Below are 24,094 nucleotides of genomic sequence, written 5' to 3'. Positions count from 1 at the left end.
AAGTTGCGTGGATGATAAGAGGTGTGTTTTAAAGGATGGGATCAATACCCTACCATGGGGTCATTATAAGTTAGAAGAGTTGTAGTTTTAGATGTAAGATTTTAGATTGTAAGTTTTTTAGATGTAAGTTTTTATGATTTTAAATGTCATAAAAAGCCTATTCAATCTCACTTTAACATTATGGGAATACTAGTTATGGGAATATTTTGCGCCCTGTAACTTTGTATAATTAGTTGGTTCTTTCTGCGCTGGTCAAAGATATGTCCGAAATGTGTTGGTCTAGAGTTTTGGCCCAGAAGTAACCATGATTATCTACTTGTGGGCTCTAGTTGTGTGGCCGGGGACCTGGACCCAGTAACCAATATTAATGGAACGCCTGGAGTTATTAGCTCAACAGCAAGTGCCTCCAAAGTAAGTAGGGGTGGTATTGTAACCAACCTGACTGGGAAAGCCTTTTTGATTATAAGTAGTAATCCTCCTTTCTGTCTGCCCACTCTATCCTGCCGATAGACAATGTAATTGGGTAGTCGCCAAGTAGTGATCCGAGCTGTAAAGTGTGTTTCTTGTACAAACATGACATCAACTCTATGGTGTGTAAGAAATCTAATTAGCATTTGTTTCTGCCCCTCGAGACCATCTGCATTCCATGTAGCAAGGATAAGTGTATCATGTAGGACGCTGGAGTTAGTAACAGCCATCGTCAACCATTTCTGCTATTGTTTCTATTACTGCTGCAGCCTTGGAAGCTGAATCTCTTGCTTGACGGAAACGGGTAATACCACGTTTAATATGCGTTATGATTTTGTGGAAATGTAACCCCTTGAGGAATGAAAGAATAGACTTTAGGTCCAGGTCTTCTTTGGGGCTCTCCTGTTTTTCGTTGGACATTAATAATAGTGGGATCGGGAATTGTCTCTGCTGCTGGTTTGTTGACAGTTTTCTCCGCTTTATCTTGAAGTTTTCTCGGCTGCTGTGCCGGCAATTTAAGAGCCTCAGAATAAGATTTGAATACTGGACATCCACGGTAATTTGCCGGGTGATCTCCCTTACAATTTGCGCAAGTGGCGGGTGTGGAGGAGTCGGATTTACTGCAGGACTGGGTAAAATGAAATTGCCCACATTTGAGACAGCGCGGATGCGCTTGGCAGGTGTCCTGTGAATGTCCCTAGCGTTGGCCTCTGTAACACTGTAGCACCGAGGGAGGCTTATATGGTTCGATTTGGACCTTGTAATGAAGTAGGTTGTTGATAGCATAGATCTCTTTAATAGCTGCACTTCGTTCTAGAGCAATCAAAAACAGTGGCATTATAATTTTCTTGTTATCTGTCTTGCTTTTGCGAGACATTTGATGAACGCTTGTTGGTTTGTAGCCCAGTCGGATAAATTCATCCTTCAGATCGTCTAAGTCAGTGTCAATAGGCAGTTTTCGCACAACCACCTTAATAGGTCTTTCGTTTTTTGCTACCCCTGTGGCATACTCAGTTTTCGTTTGAACGCAGTAAGTCTTGATACAATTGTAGTCATTTTTGTTTGCCGCTTGAATCCGAATGCGCTCCTTAGTTGGCTGAGCTAGAGGGGGCTCCTTCAATGCTCGTGACAAGGTCTTAATAAATGTATAGGTGTTGGTAATTCCGTAGATGAAAATCGGAGGCGGCTTGAAACTGTGTGGCTGACTTGTCGTTGCAGTTTTAGTGCTAGTACTAGCATTATCTGATTGTGTTGGGGACAAAACCTAGAACTTATTACTGAGTTGAAGAGGTGGATATTCGGAGACACTATTAGTGAGGTGTTCTGTCTTGATGTTTGCTAAAGACGACCTTCGTCGCTTCAGCGTTCCTACTACCGTGAAGTCCATGTCTTCAGGCTTACTCGAAGTGGATGGTTGTGAAGCACTGGACTGCTTAAGTACAGTGGATTTCAATTTCGCTGGGGCGGCTGCTTGCTTCTTTTTGCCTAAAGGCACTAGAAAATCTTCTGGTTTGTACGTTGGTTTTGCTATTTTGCCCCTGAGACCTGGAATCCGGGGTGATTGTACTTTTTTTTATCTGATTTTGCTGCTGGCTTCTGAGAAGCCATCTTAATAACTAAACTGGGAGATGGCGCCAGCTTACCACAAAAGAGGGTACTGATCGCCCCTGTATACTGTGGTGTCTTAGAGCAATGCTCTAAGGGTGGATTTAATTAAGGTGCCTACTCCTCCGAAGAGGAAGCACTAATATAAATCGTTATCCGGTAGATATGCTAAAGTCGTCAACTAGTTTTGGTGATACCAGCCTCCGAAGAGGAGAATATCGAAAACAATTCGTTAACCAAGAGAATAGCAAGTTCGTCAACAGTAAAAATCAATTAGGTGTATTAGCCTCCGTGGAGGCTTAAAGCCAATTCGACGGTTGTTTCCTTAATCCTCAGAGAGGTAGGTAATCCAACCGTATTTTGAAGTTCGCGATTCAATCAATGGGGATGGACACACTAAAGGACTTGCTTATTTTTCTCCGCCAGCTACGGATACCCTATTTTTTTTTACCTAGTTAGAGATTCCAGGTGGCCAGTTCCATTATTGAGATGTTTTTTTAGGCTAGCCGGAGGCTAGCATCCTTTTAGAGGGCTACACCCTCTTTTAGGAATAGGATGTGAGAGGATACTTTAAGTTCAGAGGAACATTGGTTGGACTAAGTGGTATTCGGTAGGGATCCTTTATTATTTTCATTATCTCCACCAGGACATTATGATCTTTGCGACCATAATCATAGCATAATCTACATTTATTAGACAGAACTTGCAATGTAGATTAGGTGTTACACATAGAAAATATATAATAACAATGACTAAGATAAAATATATACAATAACAATAACTATGAAGGGAACGTGACATAATGGGATAGAGTAAATGTTCATTAGTTGATATGAACACATACTAAATAATTAACATGTGATGTATTAATCAGACAATAATGAGGGCGAAGAATGTGATGAAGTGCGATGCACGGGACAACACATGGTTATGTTAGGAAGACGAATGAGTGTTATCTTCTGCCTAGGGGCATCTCTAGGCTGGTGAGGACGATGGGAGCCCTGTTAGGCACAAGAGGTATCAATGTGCAGTAAATGAAGGGAAAATGTGAGGTAGATGGGCATGAAGTTGATAGTCTTGTAAGAGGACTCGATCTGGATGATCGGGAGGCAGACTGTAGCAGTAAAGGGTGAAAAGGAGACAAAGTGGAGAGTAAACGTACCGAGGACGGGCAGGATGAAGTTCATGAAAATGCATACTGGCCATGAGTAATGGATGCTGAAAGCTGTAACGAGCTGAGATGAATTTCTGTCGGAGAGACTCAAGATGATATGTGATGCTGGTGAATTTGATAAATTCATAAAGGTCTCTGGTGGGGCTGGGTAGCTCGATACGGTGGGCTATGCGGAATGCGTGCCGTTCGAGAATTTGCAGCTTTTCGTAAAAGGAAGCTGGTGCAGAAATCCAGGCGGGGAAGCCGTAGCTGAGAACTGGACGCATGAATGCTTTGTATGTATTAAGGACTATGGTCGGTTGGAGTCCCCAGGTCGTACCAGTGAGGCGCTTCAGGAGATTTAGGCGTTGGTAGGCTTTGGCAGCGATGTGTTGTAGGTGAGCTTTCCAGGTTAGGTGAGTGTCATAAATTATGCCTAGGTAGGTGACTGTTCTGGTTGGAATGATGGGAGTATCGTGAACCCGAAGTGAGAGTAACGACGGGTTTCGATGAACCTTAGAACGTTTGCGAGGTGGAATGAAAGTGATAGCTTGAGTTTTCGCTGCATTAATAGAGAGGTTCCACATGTTGCACCAACGAGTGAAGCGATAAATGGCCTCTTGCAGATGTTGATTAATTTGCCGAATAGTGTTACCCAAGGCTAGAAAGGCAGTATCGTCCGCATATTGAAATAAATAAATGTCAGGAGGAAGCGAAGGAAAATCGGCCACAAAAATGATGTACAATAGAGGTGATAAAGCAGAACCCTGAGGTACTCCAGACAGAAGAAATATAGGATGAGAGAGCTGATTGTTGATGGAGACGTAAGAAAGGCGACAGACCAGAAAGTGATAAATAAAACGAACGTAAGCAGTGGGAAATTTAAGGTGAATAAGTTTGTAAAGAAGTGCAAGATGCCATACCTTGTCAAAGGCTTTCTCCAAGTCAAATAGTAGAAGGCAAGAGGGTTTGATAGAATTGTAGTGGGTTGTGATTAGACTGGTGAGGCGAAGGAGTTGATCGTTGATGGAGTAGGAAGGTCGAAAGCCTGCTTGGTGAATAGGAAGTATACCTTTAGTTTCGAGATACGGATGGAGTCGCTTAACAATGATACGTTCTAGAATTTTACTGAAAGTAGATGCTAACTGGATCGGACGGTAGGAGGATGTGTCAGTTGGATGCTTATTGGGCTTTAGAAACATCAGAGTTTTAGAAGTTTTCCAGTCTGTTGGAAAGAAGCCTGTGCGAAGAATGAATGTGTAGATAATGGCGAGCAGATTCAATAATAATGGAGGACCCTCTTTGATATGCCTATATGTAATGTTGTCAAAGCCAGGAGCTGAATTTCGCTTACGGTTAACAACAGTAATGATTTCATCGGTAGTGATGGATGTTGTAAGTGGATGATTTGGTAACGTATGAGAGACGTTAGGCTGTAAGGCAGGAGATGCAAGACTAATGCGGTTAACAGGGTGTGCATTGGTAAAATTGGTAGATAGTGCAGGTGTAAAGATGTCCTGTAAGTAATCAGCAAAAGCGTTTGCTTTCTCTTTGTCAGTTTGGAGCGGAGCGTTATTGCGAAGAAGTGGGTAATGCGGCTTGGTATATTTGCCACACAGGGCATTAAACCTTTTCCAAAATTTTGTGGGATGGCTGGTTTCATTAAGAACATTACACGTTTTGACCCATTGTCTCAGTTTATAAGCCTTGATATAGTTTCGAACAGTACGCTGTAGTTGCGTATGATGATGAAGAGTATCAGGATTTCTAGTACGGAGGTATTCTCGGTACAATTGGCGGGAACGGCTAATCATAGGTAAGTATTGTGGGGGAAGACGAGGTTTATACGGTGTGGAGAAAGTGGATGGAATGTAAAGTTCTGATGCATGAGTGATAGTGGAGTTAATGGTATTAATGCTGTCATATAGCTGGTCTTCTGTCTCTGGAGGGTGCAGATGATGTAATGACTCAGAGATATGGTCACGGTACTTGTCCCAATTGGCTTTGTCGAAGCGAAGAGTTGGCCGAAGATGTGGTGGATTGGTAGAGTGAGAGGCCTGAGTATGGCGGTACGTCAGCCGAATAGGTGCGTGATCGCTGCCAAGAAGTGGAAGCACATCAACTGTACAGTAGGAGGCAAGAGTATTAGAAGTGATGACTATGTCGGGTGTCGTCTGAGAGACAGGACGAGATGGTGTCGGTAGATCATGAAGAATGCCTGTGGTATTGGAAGTAACAAATTGAGTGAAGGTGGTACGTTCATTATCGGTACGGCTATGGAGATTGATATCTGCCATGATAATATAGTGCTTGTATGTGTTGGAAATATGTTGGAGGAAAGTAAGAGGTATCGGATGCCCTGGTCTTATATAAATGGTGACGAGAGTGATGGCAATTTGAGGGAAATAGAGAGTCGTGATAACATGCTCGGGAAGATTTGGTAATGGACAAGTATGGCGCCGAGAGGGAAGGGTATGGTAAAACCCTATGGCTGCCCCACCATTGGCTCTCTGAGCGGGAAGATGGTTGTCGTGGCGATGGATGTTGTAACGAGCGAGGTGGATAACGTCCGATCTTTTAAGGAAGGTTTCGTTTAGGAGAAAGGCGTTTGCTTTTTCTTCGAGCAGTAGCGTTTCGAATAGTAATTTGTTTTTAGAAAAGGATCGAATATTGAGGAATAAGACAACAAGAGCCATAATGAAGTACAATAGGTGATGGCAGTTAAGAAGTGGGTGGGAGATTTGTTGTGTGAAAATGAGCATCTGCATTAGAGTAAGTTGCGTTGAATGAAACATGAAAGATAATGCGAGCAGCGTGAATGATTTGCTGGAGGATATGAGGACGAATGAAGGGGTGGATATTTTGTAATGCTAATGTAGTGAAGGCAAGAAGTTTGTCGATAGTGACAGGAGTGGAGTCGACGGGAAAGTCAGTGTTTGTGGAGGAGTCGTGAGTCCGCAGTGGAGCTACTAGCTCAGGACGAGAGGTTTCCGGTTGAGGTTTTCCTTTGCACTTATAGCTATAAGTTGGATGCTGTTCATTGCATGTAGCACAGCGAGGCGGAAGTTGTAAATTGGAACATGTGCGGGTTGAGTGACTACCAGTGCAGTAACTACAAACAACTGTCTTGCGACAATTAGCAGTGGAATGCTGATTGTAAGCTTGGCACTTTTCGCAACGAAGAGGAAGTGGTGGTGATGAGCGAGATAATTCTACACGGTGCCTCTTTTTATAGATCAGTGCGCCACGAGTAAGCAATGAATCAATCGTCTCCTGTGATGGGGTTAAGATTCGCATCATGTATGTGGGCCCCTGATCGTTGCGAATACGAAGAACTTTTGTTATGTTGAAACCTTCTAGCTGCAATTCTTCGTGAACTTCCTCATCTGAGTATGAGGGGTCGACTCCCCTAATAACAACAGAGAGAAGAGGAGGTTTCCTAGGAGGTAGTGGTTGCTTATGTCTCGATGAACTGAGTGTTTCGAGTTTCGCTGTTTTCCGAAGATTTCAAAGGAAGCTTTGCTCCGGATGGTGATAGCAAAGTTGGGATCTGGAGATTTCAAGTTATTCCATTACGGGACTTCACTACTTGAGAAAGAGCGATGCTCCGTAAGTACTTGCGCAGTTGAAGAACCACGTACTTAATGTTATCGTACTTAGGATCGAAGATTTGGAGCAGAAATGAATGAATCTGTGGAGCTGAAATGGATGAAATGCCTGATTGCGGATGGGATTGATGTGACGATGATGGATGAGAAATAGCGGTATCCATGGCAACGGAAGTATTGGTTTGGCTCAAATGTTGTTTCTTTGCTGGCGGTGAGTTCATGACTCGCTCAGCATAGCTTTCTGGATGGTGTGGTGATCTAGATCTGCTGGAGGCATTAGAGATAGTGGAGGCTGTGGAGCGCTCTGAAGCTCGGCGGTGCCTATGACCATCCTTCCGCTTTTCCACCTTCGTAGAAGAAACGGGAGGGACAAGAAAGACCGGTGGTAATCCTCCATGATGACCATCTATCTGAGAGCCTACGCCTGAAGCAGGATCCGCCATGGAGTGTGGATGGTGGGCCGAAGCCCAAACCAATGAGATGTGACGTAATGAGATGAAATGTAATAGCAGGTGAGGTGACCCGTTCGGATAGTCACCAAGGTTGGAACAGTTCTCTGGACAAACCCGTAGCACTACACACCCTTGGCTTGATTAGTCTGGAGAGTAGTGCTTAAAGGAATGACACAGAAAAAAGCCCGGGACGAGGAACAGGAAGGATATCAAAATACAGCTGTTCTGACGTCTGGTACGTCACAGCTGTTTGGATCGAATGAAATATCGATCGAGAGTATCATTGAGATGGCAACATCGAAATTAAACAACAAACTTTTTCACACATGCTTTTGCGAGTGTAGGCAAGACCGACTGCGATGCTAACTCCATCTCTGGACAGAGAAATAAAACTCGTGAAAATCCTTCGCTGTTAATAATATGCCTGTTGTTAATAGCTATTCATGTGTTTAGTTTGTTTCGATGGTATTACTGTATATGTGTGTTTAATATGATCAAATAAAGAATGAATAGAAAGAAATTAATCCTCATCACTGTTTCCGTCCAATATTGGAACAATTTCGGTTTTCGTGAACAGAACTGTTGGCTGCTGTTCTCACGTTGCTGCTATTTTGTATTATTTATCATATGCGAGGTACTTATCGAAAATCATTCGACCCGAACGAAAGAAGTTCCACATTCTGACTGTTTGTACTTCTAGTAAGTTATATTGGTTTATCACACACAACATTTTCTAGACCGATACTTCGGTCAGAATCATAGTGCTTTCTCCAAAGTAGGGTCACGATGGCTTAGTGATAGAGCGCTTACTTTTGGTGCGAGATGGACCTCGTTCGATCCCAGGTTATAAAAGTTCGTGGTGGATACCATCGTACCAGTGAGTCTTCTCGGGATTATCTATTTTCACTTACATTCTCATTTCACGAATTATTTTCCAATAATTAGCTTCCATCTATTACCTGTCTGTATTATTGGATCGGATTTGAGTTTAGCATTCCTTCGGTAGCAAAGTTATATGAGCCATGGAGCTACGAATTAACGTGAGATTCAAACCGCTTGCGTTCCTGGCGGGAATCGGAGCCGGGTCTCCTATGCCAAAGTCCCGTATGCTACCCACATAGCCGTGAGTGATTTCTCTGTCTTTATTAGCCTAATTTCAGTTCTTCCTCAATAGCCAATTCTGTACTGAGACAAAGTAGATCAATCAAATATATTTATCTTTCCTTTTTCGAATTCTAACGAGGTTCTTGTATTTGGACCACGTTCTAAGACTTTTGTTAGTTGAAACATCGTCTTTAGTTTTAGTTAGTTTAATCGTATGTCGTTATACTCAACGTTTAATAAAATATCCCAGAATTTCTTCAATTTCTTTGGGGTGACCCTTGCTCCCGCCCTCTACCACATCGAGTTGTGTATTAATGGAAACTATGGCTAAAAATAATAAACATTCCCCTTCCCCCAACTTCGATCCGACGTTTTGTTCTCGAGTTATGGCTTTTCTTTTTGCATCTTCCGACAGATTTTTGGCTGGTCATAGTACCGAAAGGAAGTATTTGTACACCCAGGTTGGTCTACACTTTTTGTCTTATCTTGATGTCAGGAATCTGCTCCCAAACATTGTCAGTGTTGTTTTGAAACACTGTATATGTCTATCCTGTATATTTCTATCCTATTTCTGATTAGCTCCTGTCAGCAAAGCACCTTCCAGATTTCCCAAAACCAACCAAAAGTGAACTACATCCACTGCATCGTCCCCCTCCCCTATGCTTTCTTGTTGTATAGTACTTATTAAATATTTATATTGTAGTTGACAGAAATTGAAAATATTGATTAAGATATCTGGTTAAAATACTAGTAGAGGAATTCTCTCTTTAGTGCAGAAATTCCCTCCGTGTATCTTAACGCCATTTTAGGCGAGAAGGGATTAGGCAAGATGTGAATTCCCATCTCACCTAAAATAGCTGACATTCTTCTCTTGGAGATATCAGTGACTGATAAATCGTTAGGCGAGATGGAATGGAATCTCTTTCTCTATGGAAGATATTTTTCCTTCTCTGATAACTTACTACAAGGATGCTGGTGACCAGAACGCCATCCAGGTTCCCACCACCATAATTTCAAGACAGCGGAAGTACGAACAAATCTCCTGAGGTAAGTTTGTCAGAACAACTGTTGCATGCATACCCACTTAGTGGCTTGATGATTCAAATAGTAATACACTGAAACAAGTTTCAATGCTTATATTCATAATTTCTTTGCTTTTGCCTTTAAAATAAGTTTATATTTAATTTGTTCATAGAATTACATTGTAATTTTTCTTAAACAGAATACTGTGTCATTTTCTTTTTTTAACAGTACCTTTGTGGAAGCTTCCTATTCGGATAGTTCTGAAGATTCTCCTGGACCATCAGACTGTGTTGAGGCCACAAATATATCAGAAGATACTACTGTGAAAGTTTCCTGTGAAACTGTCACCAATGACGAAACGCGTGATGATGTAATTAGAGTCCCTCAAACACACAATAAAAAGCGAACGTATGAACAAAGATCAATAGTAAAGTATCTTATAAATAGCCGGCCGTGCACACACGAACATGAAGAACAGATTGTGAAAAGGATTGCAAACATGATAGTAACAGATCTACTCCCAATTTCATTTATTGAAGGGAAAGGGTTTCGGGAGTTAATGTCCTTTCTTGAACCAAATTATAGCTTACCGTCTAGGCGGACACTATGGAGAAGCTTGCAGGTTTTTTATTCTGAACTGAAAGAGCAAGTACATCAGAGGCTACAGGAAGCAGAAGTAGTTGCTTTAACGAAAGATATATGGACGTCTCGAGCAACAGATTCTTACATTACAGTGACATGTCATGCTCTGTTTAAGAACTTCTGTACAGAAGATTTTGTTCTCAAGACAATTGAACTAGAGGAACGACATACAACTGAAAATGTAGCTAATACTATTAAACTGTGTATGGAGGAATGGTGCATCAAAGACAAAGTAGTTGCATTAGTTCACGACAATGCATCGAATATTATTAATGCTGGACGTTTTTTGCCGGTTTACAATGTATCATGTTTGGCACATACATTGCAGCGATCGATACTGACCAGTTTAGAGAAAAGCGAGGTAACAAATATAATTTTAATCTGTAGCAAAGTGATAGGGCACTTCAAACATAGCACCACTGCTTCAGTCGCGCTTGAAAAGAAACCAGAAATTCTGAAGTTACCAAAGCATCGTCTTATTCAATATACAAAGGCTCGCTGGAACAGTGTATATTCGATGATCGAACAGTTGCTGGAACAAAGAGAAGCAATAATTGCAGAGTTCTCTGAGAGAAATGTCACTAAACCTATGGATGCAAGGAATTTACAATTAACTGAAGACAAGTGGCAAAACATGGAAGATATCGTTCGAGTACTGAAGCCACTGCAAATGGCTACAGCAGTTATATGTGATCAAAAATGTTCCATTTCTTTTGCTTTACCATTAGGCTATGGTCTTATTTCTAACCACCTGAAGGAATGTCCTTCAGATTCTGAAATTGTTAAGAACTTGAAATCTTCAATATCAGTTGACTTAGGAAAGCGTCTTCAGCTCGATGCATTATGCGATTCTGAATCATCAGATTTTTTGTCAAATAGTGTTCTGAAATGTTACTTCTTAGCAACATTCTTGGACCCAAAGTACAAATCATTACCATTTCTGAATTTTAAAATACAAACAAAGATCCATAGATTGGTTCATGATATGCTCGTAGAATCTGAAGGATCAGAAGATGATTTATCACAGCAATCGTCCGGTGGGCCATCAGCATTAGACTATTTGCTTCGAATATTTCCATCGTGTTCAAAAAGTCTTAATGTAACAGATGAGCTTACTCTTTATAAATCAGATCAGTGTCTTTCGCATAGTGGCAACAGCCTTGAATGGTGGAAACTTAACGAACATCGGCTTCAAAAATTAGCATGTCTTGCTAAAAAATTCATGGTGATTTCAGCAACTTCAGTCGAATCTGAACGAGTATTTTCACTTGCTGGTAATATCGTTACTGCCAGTAGATCTAGACTTCTCCCTGAGAATGCAGATATATTAATATTTTTGAACAAATATCTAAAAACTCGCTTGCAAACCGCAATAGGTTGGCACAAGTTGCACTGGTGAATTAAATTTTAAATTAAAAAACGCTTAAAATGCAATATGCAAACACGATTTCACAATCAAATTCAACTCGTAAAATTTATGTTTAGTGAAAGTTTGATAGTTTTTCTTAAGCTATATCAATCAACACCATTTTAAGTTTCCTTTCGGTATATTTTCTTATGTTTCTTTTCTTGTTTTGAATTGATAGAATTCACTAGTGTTTATCTAATAAAAGTCGTTGTCCTTAGGGTTTATTTTATGTAGGTTTCGTTACTGGCGTAAGTAAAGTATTCAATTTTAGGTGAATGAATATAATTATTTGATATCTTTCTTTAGTTTTTGATAACATTCTATTATTTTCCAATTGAATGTTACTGAACATTTTTGAACTTGCCTCATTAAAAAAAACTACAACTGTCCGTTAACTTATAACTTTCGCAAAATATGGGAATTTGAAGCATGTAGTTTGATTGATATTACTTAAACAGTGTCGCAGATCGAGAAATTTCGTCGATTTCTGCATTGAATTTTAAGTTTACATGGGACAGAGTATGCATAAAATACAGAATGAATACGGTAATTTTCATAAAGTACAAATTAAACCCATAATAAATAATAATATCCATCCATAACGTTTTCTTATTTCAATTAGCTGTTTCTAACGCTTTCAATGTCAATGAATCAATGCATATACATGCAGTTTGTATTTGTTTTTGTTTGACTAGTATTGGCGGAGGGCAAATGCTTCACCTGCAGATATTAATATAAGTTTAGGGAGCTTATATCTCAAACTTTGGTTTAAGCTCAGGGGGAGAACAGCAGCACCTTTTTTTTTGCTGCGTAAGTAAACAGAAGTGTAGTTCTTGGTTCTATTGATGTATGTGATGCATGTGAAATATTTGCACAGGGCTTTATTATTTCGCCGCATATACGGTACGTTAGTGGATAATGAAGTAAGATAAGAGTAATATTAGTAATGTTACATTGTTATTGAAACTTGTAACAGAGGAGAGGCGCTTTTGCTATTTTTGATCTAATGTCGTTGAGAAGAATAAAGGTATGATATATCCATGAATCTGTGAGATGTATTTCAGTTTTCTCTATTGGTGAATTTTGGTAAGTCTATGTAATTTATACATTATTTCAAATAATGACATTCCCAGGTTGTGATCATAAATTTGCATGCAAACAAAAAACATTTGTATATGTAAAGAAGCAGTTCTTGTTTTCATTATTAGTGCATTTTTAGGACAAAAGCTCAGTCGTCTAAAAATGACTTTCAGAGCTTCATATTGTATCTTCGTGAGTGGCTGTAAAATTTATTAAGAAATTGGTTGCTGGACACTACCTGTGTATAATTATCAATTTCTTGTAGTTTATTTTTGTCTCTGTGAAGTATTTTTGAAAATAAAATAACTAATTACATAGCACAGCATTAATATTTAGAAAGAAACTTTTTTCATAAAATGAAATAACAACTTCATTGCTTTGTAATGAAGAAACTTGATGTATTTCGAGTTCTAGAATCTTGATGTATTTGGAGTTCATAAATTTGGTCAATGTCAACGCGTGTTCTTTTATCTTGCTTTGATTCTAGATGTAGAAAGTTTGAATTGAAGTATATATCTATTACGTATGTATCTTCCTAATAAACTTATAAAGTGTACCAACAGTATATATAAACATTTAAAAACAAAATAATACAACTCTTGTATCTTTCAACACAAAACTCCACAATTTGCAGACAAATAAAACCGGTTTTGAAGCTTCTAAATAGTTTTGTAATTTATTTCGTACTTTCTTTCTACTTATTTAAGAGCATGTAGAGCAAGGTTAAGATTTAAACGCATAAAGAAATATGAAGGTACTAGCAAATGGCTCCATGACAACACGTATGGAGGATATCTTAGTGAACCATTCTGACTTTTTTTAATTCCTTCTACGTAGCTAAAATCAAAGAACGCTGAAATACGTATTTGTTTATTTTAAACGAGAGGTTCAAATTACATATGTGTAACCTTAAAAGTTTACCTCACATTTAGCGAAACTCACCGTATTTTTTATTTTATTTATTTACTTATTTACTTATTTTTTGGTGAGGTTTAACTAGATTGTTCACGGAACTTGCACAATACAATATTTTAAGTTTTTGTTTGCAAATAAACCTACATCTGTTTTATTTTCTGGTTATAATCACCATAATTTTCATCGTTGGTTTCTCTGAGCAATGAAAAATTCGTATTTTCCATTGAACCGATGTTCAACGTAGTAGTACTTTTCTAGTAGTAGCTTGCAATTCCCATCTAAGCGCTTCACATCGTTTGGATTTAACAGTGGAAATTCTCAAGACTGCGTTTCGTTGAGTTTGACGAGCTGTCGTGATTGTGTAGTCAAGTTTTCAGATCTTACTAGAACCTCTAAACGATTGGGTTTATTTATTTTTACAAGCAATTCGTAAGGGGGGAATAGAGTTCGATCCCAAAACCTTTCGCATGCAGTACAACTGCGTTTACCACTCGATCATCTGTCTTATGTGATAAGCAGCCTCTTATTAGGCTTTTATATTTAAAATATCAACGAATAGACGATAATGATTATTCCAAATTCAATTTTCGCGCCTCTATTTGCCCATTACCCAAAGTAATAGATACAGAATTCGCGACAACAAGAGATTTTGATCTGAATAATAACACGCATTCCCTGCTTTTAATCGACATTTAATTTATTCGTGAATATGGTTTTCGTCTGTTAATATTAATTCCAGATATTTGAAAGTATTCACTTTATCAAAAGTATTATTCCATATTTTTACGCATCCATGAGTTGCCGTATTACGATCCTGACGAACTTCCATGTATTTAGTTTTCTCTGCATTTACTTCTAAACCTATGACCCTGCAAGCGTTTAATAAGACCTCTACATTTCCTTCTACTGTTTACCTATCATCCCCTATTGAATTTACATCATCATACGCCATAACCTGATGAATCCCATTTAACTCTAGACCCTGGTTGCTATCTTGCAAAGTTGAATAATAATGGTGACAACGCATCTCCTTGTTTCAGGCTATTCTCGACGTGAAAGCTCGTGGATGTAAATTTTCCTACACGGAATTTACTTTGTTATTCATTTAAACATATCTTAATTAATCTAATTATCTTCTTCGGTATTTCAAATTATGTAAGAATGTCGTACAATGCTTCTCTTCTAACCGGGTCGTAAGCATTTCTAAAATCAATATAGAGATGATGTACCGGAATATTTACAGTGAGCTTATGTCCGGTTAACTTTTGTCCGCTTTTGCATTAATATAGGTGAACTTATGTTCGGTGAGGTTATGTCCGCGACCCGCCGCTACATGCAAGAAGAAAATAAGGATGGAAAACTTGCTAACTTAATTTCAAATATTTATATGTTAATGATAAAAGATCACTTTGGAAGAACTGGGAAATAACGCAACAAACCCTTCCCCCCTCAACTCTGCCTTCCAGATGGTGGTGTGCAACGAACAAGCGCAAATGTGACGCCTGGGGCAGAATTCAAGAAATAGGGGTCTCCTTAGAAGAAAGCGAACTTTTCTGAATATACAGCTGCCGACTTGCCAGACGAACAACAAACCCAGTCCCAAAACTTTAGTATTAGCGATCATCTCATAGGTGACCTTCCCTCCTCTCCCTCCATTTATTCATAAGATCTGTGAGTGTAATCTCCTCGTAGTGTTGATAGAACAACAACGAAAGGCTCAGCACTCAACCATGCGTCAGTCTTCGGCAACAAATTTCCAAGAAAAAGCGATGTACTTGCCAAAATGAAACATCTCATTCCAGTAGAAACGTTGATGACAAACAATGCAAGCAACGCTTGCATTAGGAAAGAATGTGCGGAAACAAGTAAAGGCGGTGGTCACGGTATTGAGGTATATATATATATATATATATATATATATATATATATATATATATATATATATATATAGAGAGAGAGAGAGAGAGAGAGAGAGAGAAGGCTATTTACATCAGCAGTGGATTTTGTTTCAAGAGAGAGGCTTGAGGAACGGGTAAAAATATTTGTGTTGTAAGTGTAATGCGAAGAAATTATCACAAATTTATTTCGGGAGGGGGTTGAGTCCGATAACCACTCCTAAATACGCTACTGTACATGAGTCAACTGTTGCCATATTATCTAGCAGCAACGAAACAAATTTTGAGTAAAAGCAATTTTAATAGCTATCAATATTCGAGACGAGACCGATTTTCCGAGAGTGACCTAAGTCTCGTCTCGATTTATAGAGGTCTATCTCGGTGTCTGTCTCGTCTCGGTATATAAAAGTCTTGGTGTCGGTACCATCACTACTTTATTTGACATAGCATCTGCAAAGCGAATATAATTAAGTTTCCTGCCTACTAGCTACTACGAAAATGTCATCTTCGATGAAATACTTTTTTGGTGTTTCTTATAAATATATACGGTGTTTCAAAACAACATCGATTACGTTTGGGGGGTGATTCCTGACAGCATGATGAGACAAAAAGTATAGATCAACTGGTGTGCACAAATGCTTCCTTTCAGAGTTATAGGCTACCGAAAACATGAAAAAATGAACTTTAAGGGTCCATAGGTCCTAAACTATGGGACGTACCGTTGTCGGGTCAAGACTTTACTTAGGCACTAATATGTGCCCTATGCAAAAATGCATGTTTCAGTATCCTAAGGTACTCAACCAATAATTGTTATCGAGGGAGATTGGCTACAGGCATATAAGTTCAAGCACTCACCAATTACCTCTATAAAAATTGTTGCGGAAATGTCCCAGGATTCTGAAACATGGATATTTGGATAGGCCACATATTAGTTCCTAAGTGAAGTCTTGACCCGACTACAGGACGTCCCATAGTTTATGAGCTATGGACTTTTAAATTCATTTTTTTTCGTTTTTCGGCAGCCTATAACTCCGAAAGGAAGCATTTGTGCACCCAGGTTGGTCTACTATTCGTCTCATCTTGGTGTCAGGAGTCATCTTCCAAACGTTGTCGGTGTTGGTTTGAAAACCCTGTAGAAGTTAGTGAAAGGCAATATATCTGTCAAACTTCGTTCCAACTGTACTTGCCTCCGTCATTTCAACTCTTATTTGTTGGTTAATAAAAGGGTTCGTTCATTAATGGATACTGTATTACACTTTGATTTTTTTCAAAGTGCAAAGCATTCTTATATTTAAAAAAAAATGATTTACTTGGCGGAAGCCAACTCAAACCAACATATACAGCATTTTATCTTTCTCTTTACCCGATAACTTGAAGTAACATATCCACGTAACATGTAGTGTCTAATAAATTAAATTGTTATATATATATATATATATATATATATATATATATATATATATATATATATATATATATATATATATATATATATAATATTAAGTGTATATTTATTTTAGATAGTGCAATTAATATTCCTGATCAGTGAACCGAAGGCTAAAGCTAGCATACATAACGTCTATCTGTAGCCGCGGGTTGGATTCTACTCGTAGTAACTCTGATTTCAAACTTCATGCATTTTTGAGGCATGGCTTTTTAACATAACTTGAAGAACACAGAAAAAGCTTAAAAACCAATATATTAAAAAACTGCTTTTGTTGTAAACGGATCCGGTTTACGGAGAACAACGAAACTCAACTCTGGTGAGAAACGAAACTGGGTTTGAAGAAACTTGAGACCAGTTTCGCCTAAATCCGAACCGTTTTTGGAGAAAACAGAAACCGGGCTTGAAGAGAAAGCCGAACCGGTTTTTGGAAAAAAGTAACAGTTCCTGAAAAAAACGAAACCCGCTTCCGAAAAAAACGAAACCGGTTCCGGAGAAAAACCGAACCGGTCCCGGTGAAAACCGAACCGATTTTTGAAGGAAACTGAAACCGGTTTCAGCGTAAAAAACGAACCGGTTTTGGAGAAAACCGAAACCGGTTTCGGCGAAAAATCGAACCAGTTTTTGGAGAAAACCGAAATGTCAGTATTTCGGATTTCGATTTTTTAGAAACCGGTTTCCGCTTTTTTATAAAAACCGGTTTTGCCTATCCCTAGTATATATTCATATACTATACAACCACATATATATCTATATATAAATACATATACTATAACATATATACATATATACACACACGTATATAGAGATAACTAATATGGACTAATAAATACATAAACACGTGTGAGACAATCAATATATATACCACATTATAATAGATATATGTATTCATAGCTTATACTTTAAGCTTTTTCATCAACCTATTCCACTCTTGGTCGATGATCAATCCTGAGTTCCACTTCATAGCTTTATTACCCTGCATTTCTATAAACCGTGCCTCCTTCCATTTCCTAACTATGCTTCTTTCTTCCTGGCCTAAAATTTTTACTTCATTTCAATTAACTGAATGTCCCCTGCCCTTACGTGTTTGTAGACCGCATTTTTGTTCCTTTGTAGCCTAACGTCATCCTTATGTTGTCTTATACGCTCTCTTAGTCTCTTTCCAGTTTCCCCAATATAACACATATCACACTCACCGCACTGAATTTTAAAAATCAGTCCTTTTTTCTCCATCATTACCCCTTGTTCTTCTTCTGTCTTCTTCCTTCTCTTTTCCCTTATTATATCCAAAAGCCTCTTGCTCCCTTTTCTGTAAGTTAAGAAGTTAAGTCCCCATCTTCTTAAGCATTCTTTTAATGATTTCTGTTTCTTCTCCCAAACTTTCTATCCCCCACCACATTTTTCTTCTTTCATCTATTCCTCATTCACTTTGCTCTCCTTCTCGGCTTATTTCTTTTTCTTCGTTTATCTTCTCCCATCTCCTTCTGTATTTTAGTCTGTTTCTATCGTATCCATTATTCTCCACCTGCTTATGGAATGACTGTATACTCTGTTCCGCCTTTTCTCTTTCACTGGTTATTTGCTTAATTCTATTCTCCATATTAATGATGAAATTCCTCTTGGTCGAGTAATCTACATCACTTCGGGCGTGGCAATAGTTTCCCGACGCGCAACTTTTTTGATACCATTCTGTGTATATCACTCCTTGTTTCCTCCTTATTCTCATATGCAGGAAAACTATAGCCTCTTCCTTTTCTACCTCTATCTCCAGTTGTATGCCTTTCTCTATATCCTCAATTTCTTTACAAACTTTTCCAATTGCCTTACACTTCCTTTCCAAATCCCCAAGCAATCGTCAATATATCTAGCAAAAAACATTAATCTGTCACTTCCTTTCGTCCTTACTTTCTTCTCCCAGTCGTTCATAGTAATTTCTGCTAGCACTGGACTCAACCTGGAACCTATGCTTAGTCCTTCCTTGATTTTCAATAAATTATCACCTATAACACAAAAACTGTTATTCCATATAGTCTTCAGGGCCTCCTTCAGTCCTTCTCCACTCCAACCATTGATCTTCCTATCCTTCATCAATTCAGTGATGACTTTAACAATGTTGTTTCTTCTTAGACTTGGAAACATAGCCTTCACATCGACATTAAAATGATTGTTTTAGCTTTGCTCTGTCCTACTTCCTCCAACCTTCTTCTTAACTCAACCGTGTTTTTCACACTGATACTGTCTTGTTGCCTCCTTAACATTTCTACAACCTTCTTTAACTCCTCCTCCAATGGTTCAAATATATTTCCTCGGCAATCTAATACTGGTCTCAGTTTTACCTCCTCCTTATGAACTTTTGGAAAACCTTTCATTACCGGTATCCTACCTTCTTTATTAAGACCTCTTTCAAAACCTGCTTTTGTTAGTGATACTAAAACTTTTTCTTTAATTTTTTCACACACAGATCTTTCACCTATCACCTCGTAAGTATTATCACAGATATCATTCAATGTTTCTTTGTATCATTGTTTCTCCATCACCACAATGGCACCACCTTTGTCCGCTTGTTGCACACATATGTCTTTTCGTTTCTTTATATCCTTCAACACACTGTATTCGTGTTTTGAAAGGTTTCCCTTTGGCTTCTTTATGTTCCTTTCCACAAACACCTTAGCCTTTCTCCTTATCTTATCCCTTATCTCCTTTTCCTGAACTTGAACTATGGCTTGCTCTACCCAGTATATAACCTCTTCTGCGTCCAATCTTTGTTCTTTCACTTGAAACTTATAGCCTAAACTTAACAGTTTCTTCTCATCATCCGGCAACGTCACATCACCTATTACTACCACCTTTTTTTCTATGTCCTCCTCCTGATTTGACTTCTACCCTAACCGCCTTTCCTTTTTCATTAATATTTTCTTCACTTTCATATTAAATTCCTCTTCCCACACTTCCAGCCTCTTCATAACTATATCCCTAGTAAATATCAACGAACTATCACTAATGTCACTTTTTAAGTGGTATACACATGGTATAGTATTGACTCTCCATCTAATATTCCAGAACATCTAATCATAACTATTTATTACAAATCTTTATGTGTCACAATGACATTCATGTATGTTCTACCAGGTCGTCTTATTCTCCTCCCATTTCAATATATTTCTAATAATTTCCAACATTACCTGATCTCTTACAATATTAACATCCATAGCCGCTCAGACCGAGAGAAATTGCTTTTACCAATTTTATCACTGCCTCCACTACAGGCTTCATTCACCCATTACCAAAAACAATCCCTTCCTGATCTAACACTACTCCTGACATAGTGATCACATGATCTCTCGCCCACAGTATTTTCATCTACATTCTAGATCCTCTGGAATGTAGATCGCTACTAAACTTACTAAACTCATACAATGTCAGCGACCTATCCTCCTTTTACTGAAAATGAATTTAACCCTTCGAATACCAAGACTGGATCAATTTGGCCCAGATGATGTTTTATAAAGAAATGCTACAATATCAAAGAGAGGTAGTGGGCTAATGTTTTAGGTATTCCTGCATTAACCATTCCGCAAGGTACGTGATTCTTTACTCCTCAAAAGTATGTAATCTGTCACATGCTTGCTTTCAAAGCGCACTGCACCAGCAAACCGCTCTGCAAGGACTGTAAGGTGTAATCAAAATACAATGTGTGACAGAATTTATTCCTAGCAAAAACAGCGTATTTCTATTTATAAATTTCTAATGTTACCGTATTATAATTCAAGTATTGTTTGAAAGAATCACGAGCCGCCACTGACAGTGTATACTGCGTATAATATGTACTGTAATATAAAGAACGATCAGGTACATTGCCCTTTTCATTGTACGTTAGAAATTTTAACTCCCTGAATGAAACTTGATATATATATATATATATATATATATATATATATATATATATATATATATATATATATATATATATATATATTACAAGAAGCAGGAATGGATCAAAATAACTCACTTTACCTAACATTGTAAGTTTGGTATTCTAAGGGTTAATCCACTCTAATCTTTACCACCAATCATTCAACTCGCAACTGAGCAGTTCATCTCTCAAACCGCATATATATCACCTCGTCATCCTAAAATTCCTCCGCGCTACTTTCCTCTAGCTAAACACTCACGTCAAATCTATACAGAATATGTTTGCACTGGCAACCACAAAGCTCTTTAGCATAATAGAGCCCTCCACCAAACAGTGTTTAATTATATTAAAGTATATAAATTACGACAATGGATTAAACTTTGAAACACAATTTCTGCCATATCACACCCTTCGCAATATTAGGTGCGTTTCAATGCATTAGCTGGTAAATTTACCCAAACTTCTTATCCTCTCTTACATCACGATCAGGAATTGCACAGAGACCAAGAAGCTAAAACCTTTGCTTCCTAATTATAGGAGATTTTCACACCTCTATCATTCACTTAGCATTTTAATTATTATCCTGTAGACCATTTCAACTTCAATTCACCACATATTCATCTTCAACCCAACATATCTACTCACAAGGCGCTCACTACCTTCATTTCTACCACATCATAAATGTTATAATGACCCTGAAATCAATAACATCTATCGACATGTATGACAATGTCCACCAATACTGCTCAATCTTAGAAATCATCCAAATTTCTCTTGTTTTTTTAAAATCAAGAATACCGTCCGATACAGCTCAACGGAATCTTCACCAAAATCCTAGGAAAAAATATCCTCAAATGACTTCATATATATCTTTCTCATTACCATCATTACCACACCATCAAGCAGGCTCCCGCCCACAAATTAGCATCAACGATCAGTTTCTGCGTCTCCTCAACTGCATCCATAAGCAGTATAATTCCACCAAGCCATCCTGTCTGGTCTCTTTAATTTAGAGAAGGCATTTTTTGACGTGTAGCGTTAGGGTTTGCTTTCAAAACTGCTACATTTTCGCCTTCTAATCGCATATATCCGTTTTATTTACAATTTCTTGTTTGGCCACCGTACTTACGAATACATTAATCAACAGTCATATCAAACAATATTTATGCACTCACGCATATCTAAGGCTCTTTACTTTCACCCTCTTTATATCTACTTTATGTTGTTGACATGCCTCTTCCCCCACAAAATATTCAGTTATTGTCATACGCTGATGATACAGCTTTTCTTGCAATTTGCCGTACAACCGACTTAGAATCTCCAAAACCGTTAATACTTTAGACTCACCATAGATAGATACCTCAGATGGAATACTATGTCTAGGACATCAACAAAAAGGCATATAGTCGACTCAATCTATTAAAACGACTTACTCGCACAACCTGGAGTATTTCTGCAAAGCTACTCTTAAGCACTTATATAGTCATTCTTCGACCTGTGCTTAGTTACGGCCATACCGTTAGGTTTCGGCAGCTACCCGGTTTTATCAAAAACATAAGGTTCTCGAACATCACACACTCAGAATTTTATACCACATCAAACTCCCAAGCTATGTTCCAGAGCTCTATGCTCACGTGACTTTTCCATACATTTGGTTCCATGTAGAAAAACTTTGCCTCAAATACGTCCGGAATGCTCAGTCCTCATCATCCACTCCTCTCCGATTCCACCAATGCCCATATCAATTTTTATATCGTTCACAGCATCAGTCATTCTATCTCTTCCTCCTCTTTACAATGTATCATTATTCCTTACCACCGAATCATCAAGATCTTCCGCTAATCAGAAAGTATCTTCTCTATCACCCTCCGAAAAATATCATACAATCATGTTCTACACAATAATTCCTTTGTCACTAACAGAGTTTCCCACTTCCTTTGATTAATGCTTTAAGCAGCCCCTAAGGGAGAAGAACAACCTATATCCGTCATTTTACAATATCTTATAGTTTGTCTCGTCCAAATGCAAGTCATCTCATAGATATTTCACTCATCAACGCAATATGATGAAATGTAAATCCAAATACTTTCATCATGATGTCTATCATTCATTGTACAATTTCTTTTCTCCACCGTCATTATGATTACGATTGTAAAGACCATAATGTTCTATTTACTTACGTTATATGACATAAAGTTATTATAAATTGTTGAAAATCCCTTAGACCATGTCTAACTCCTTTCTTGCAGTACCCGTGACTTCTCTTTCCCCCGTGGAAGGCATAACCCTCGAGCGGGTAGTTAGCTAAAACAAACATGCGCCATACCTTTACGTTATAATTTCACTTATGATGTTATTTCTAAATGGTGTTTTATAGGTAATTTGTGTCTTGAAGCAACATAGAGTTCTTTGTTTTATACTTTTATCACAAGACTGAAGTCGCTGTGAGACTGAAAGTAAAATTTTGCTCAAATATGTACCCCGTTGGCACTTTCAGATAATGAAATTTTTATAAAATTCCGTATCAGGGAGCCAACAAAAATATAGGGGAAAAGTGTGAGGTGTGTTAAAGTTGGAGATGTGGGACAGTGATATATCTCTCTCGTGATTTGTGTTAAGTCATAGTGGTTGCTAGCAGATCTGGTGGCAACATTTAATGAGCATTGCTACCAGGTTCTGAACGTGCACAAGGTTTTAGAAGCAAAGATAAATTTTCCTTCACCGCTGATAACTATTATGTGAGATGTATATTATAAAAATATTTGACAATATGAAGAGGTAGTAGAGAGTTTAATATAAGAGTAGAGAGTTAGGTATTGAAAGTATATTTAAAACATTTTTGTATGATTCTAATACCAGAGTTCGTGGCTTTATAGTTACAGTAGTAAAAGTGGTACACAGGGAGGATTATGGCATGATGAATTGTGGAGGATTGGGACACTGTCCCACTCCTTTCTACTTACAAGTGTGAAAACATTAGGTAGCTTTATTATAACTCCTGTGTTTCAGCTTGGCTAAGGCTATATTTATTTAGTATTTTTCACATGTGTTTCAGAAAAATGCCACGAAGTGGAATAAGATAAACCTAGACTACATACAAACAGCAAACAGTGATATTCTGCAAGCTGTAAAGATAGTAATAGAGAAAAAGAAGAGTATACGAAAGGTAGCAAGAGAACACAACATATCGAAATCAGCCTTTGCTAGACATATTAAAAAGTACAAGGAAGACTCGAATAGAGATGCTGTAATATTTCAAGAAAATCTTTTTGTGGGAAACTCTCCTTAGTGCAAGTAAGATGAACTATGTGCTTAGAACGAGGCGCAGACGAACTTTGACTCACGCATACGAAAATGTCTTGAAGAAGAATATGCCGGAATCTT

General features: G+C 38.2%; 2 protein-coding genes across 2 annotated transcripts; one reads left to right on the top strand and one right to left on the bottom strand.

Moving 5' to 3' along the window:
• Positions 1–7,329: 7,329 nt before the first annotated feature.
• LOC145675349 (E3 SUMO-protein ligase ZBED1-like) lies at positions 7,330–11,454 on the top strand. The gene is made up of 2 exons (XM_081745750.1): positions 7,330–7,346; positions 9,642–11,454. The coding sequence occupies exons 1-2, from the start codon at positions 7,330–7,332 to the stop codon at positions 11,452–11,454; spliced, it is 1,830 nt and encodes a 609-aa protein (XP_081601876.1).
• A 7,128-nt stretch (positions 11,455–18,582) lies between these two features.
• On the bottom strand, positions 18,583–18,936 carry LOC145675348 (uncharacterized). Its single transcript, XM_081745749.1, has one exon. The coding sequence runs from the start codon at positions 18,934–18,936 to the stop codon at positions 18,583–18,585; it is 354 nt and encodes a 117-aa protein (XP_081601875.1).
• Between the last annotated feature and the right edge of the window lie 5,158 nt (positions 18,937–24,094).

This window comes from Thermobia domestica, chromosome 18 (assembly GCF_964235325.1).
Source record: "Thermobia domestica chromosome 18, izTheDome1.hap1.1, whole genome shotgun sequence".
NCBI lineage: Eukaryota > Metazoa > Arthropoda > Insecta > Zygentoma > Lepismatidae > Thermobia > Thermobia domestica.
This window is presented reverse-complemented; position numbering and strand designations above follow the sequence as displayed.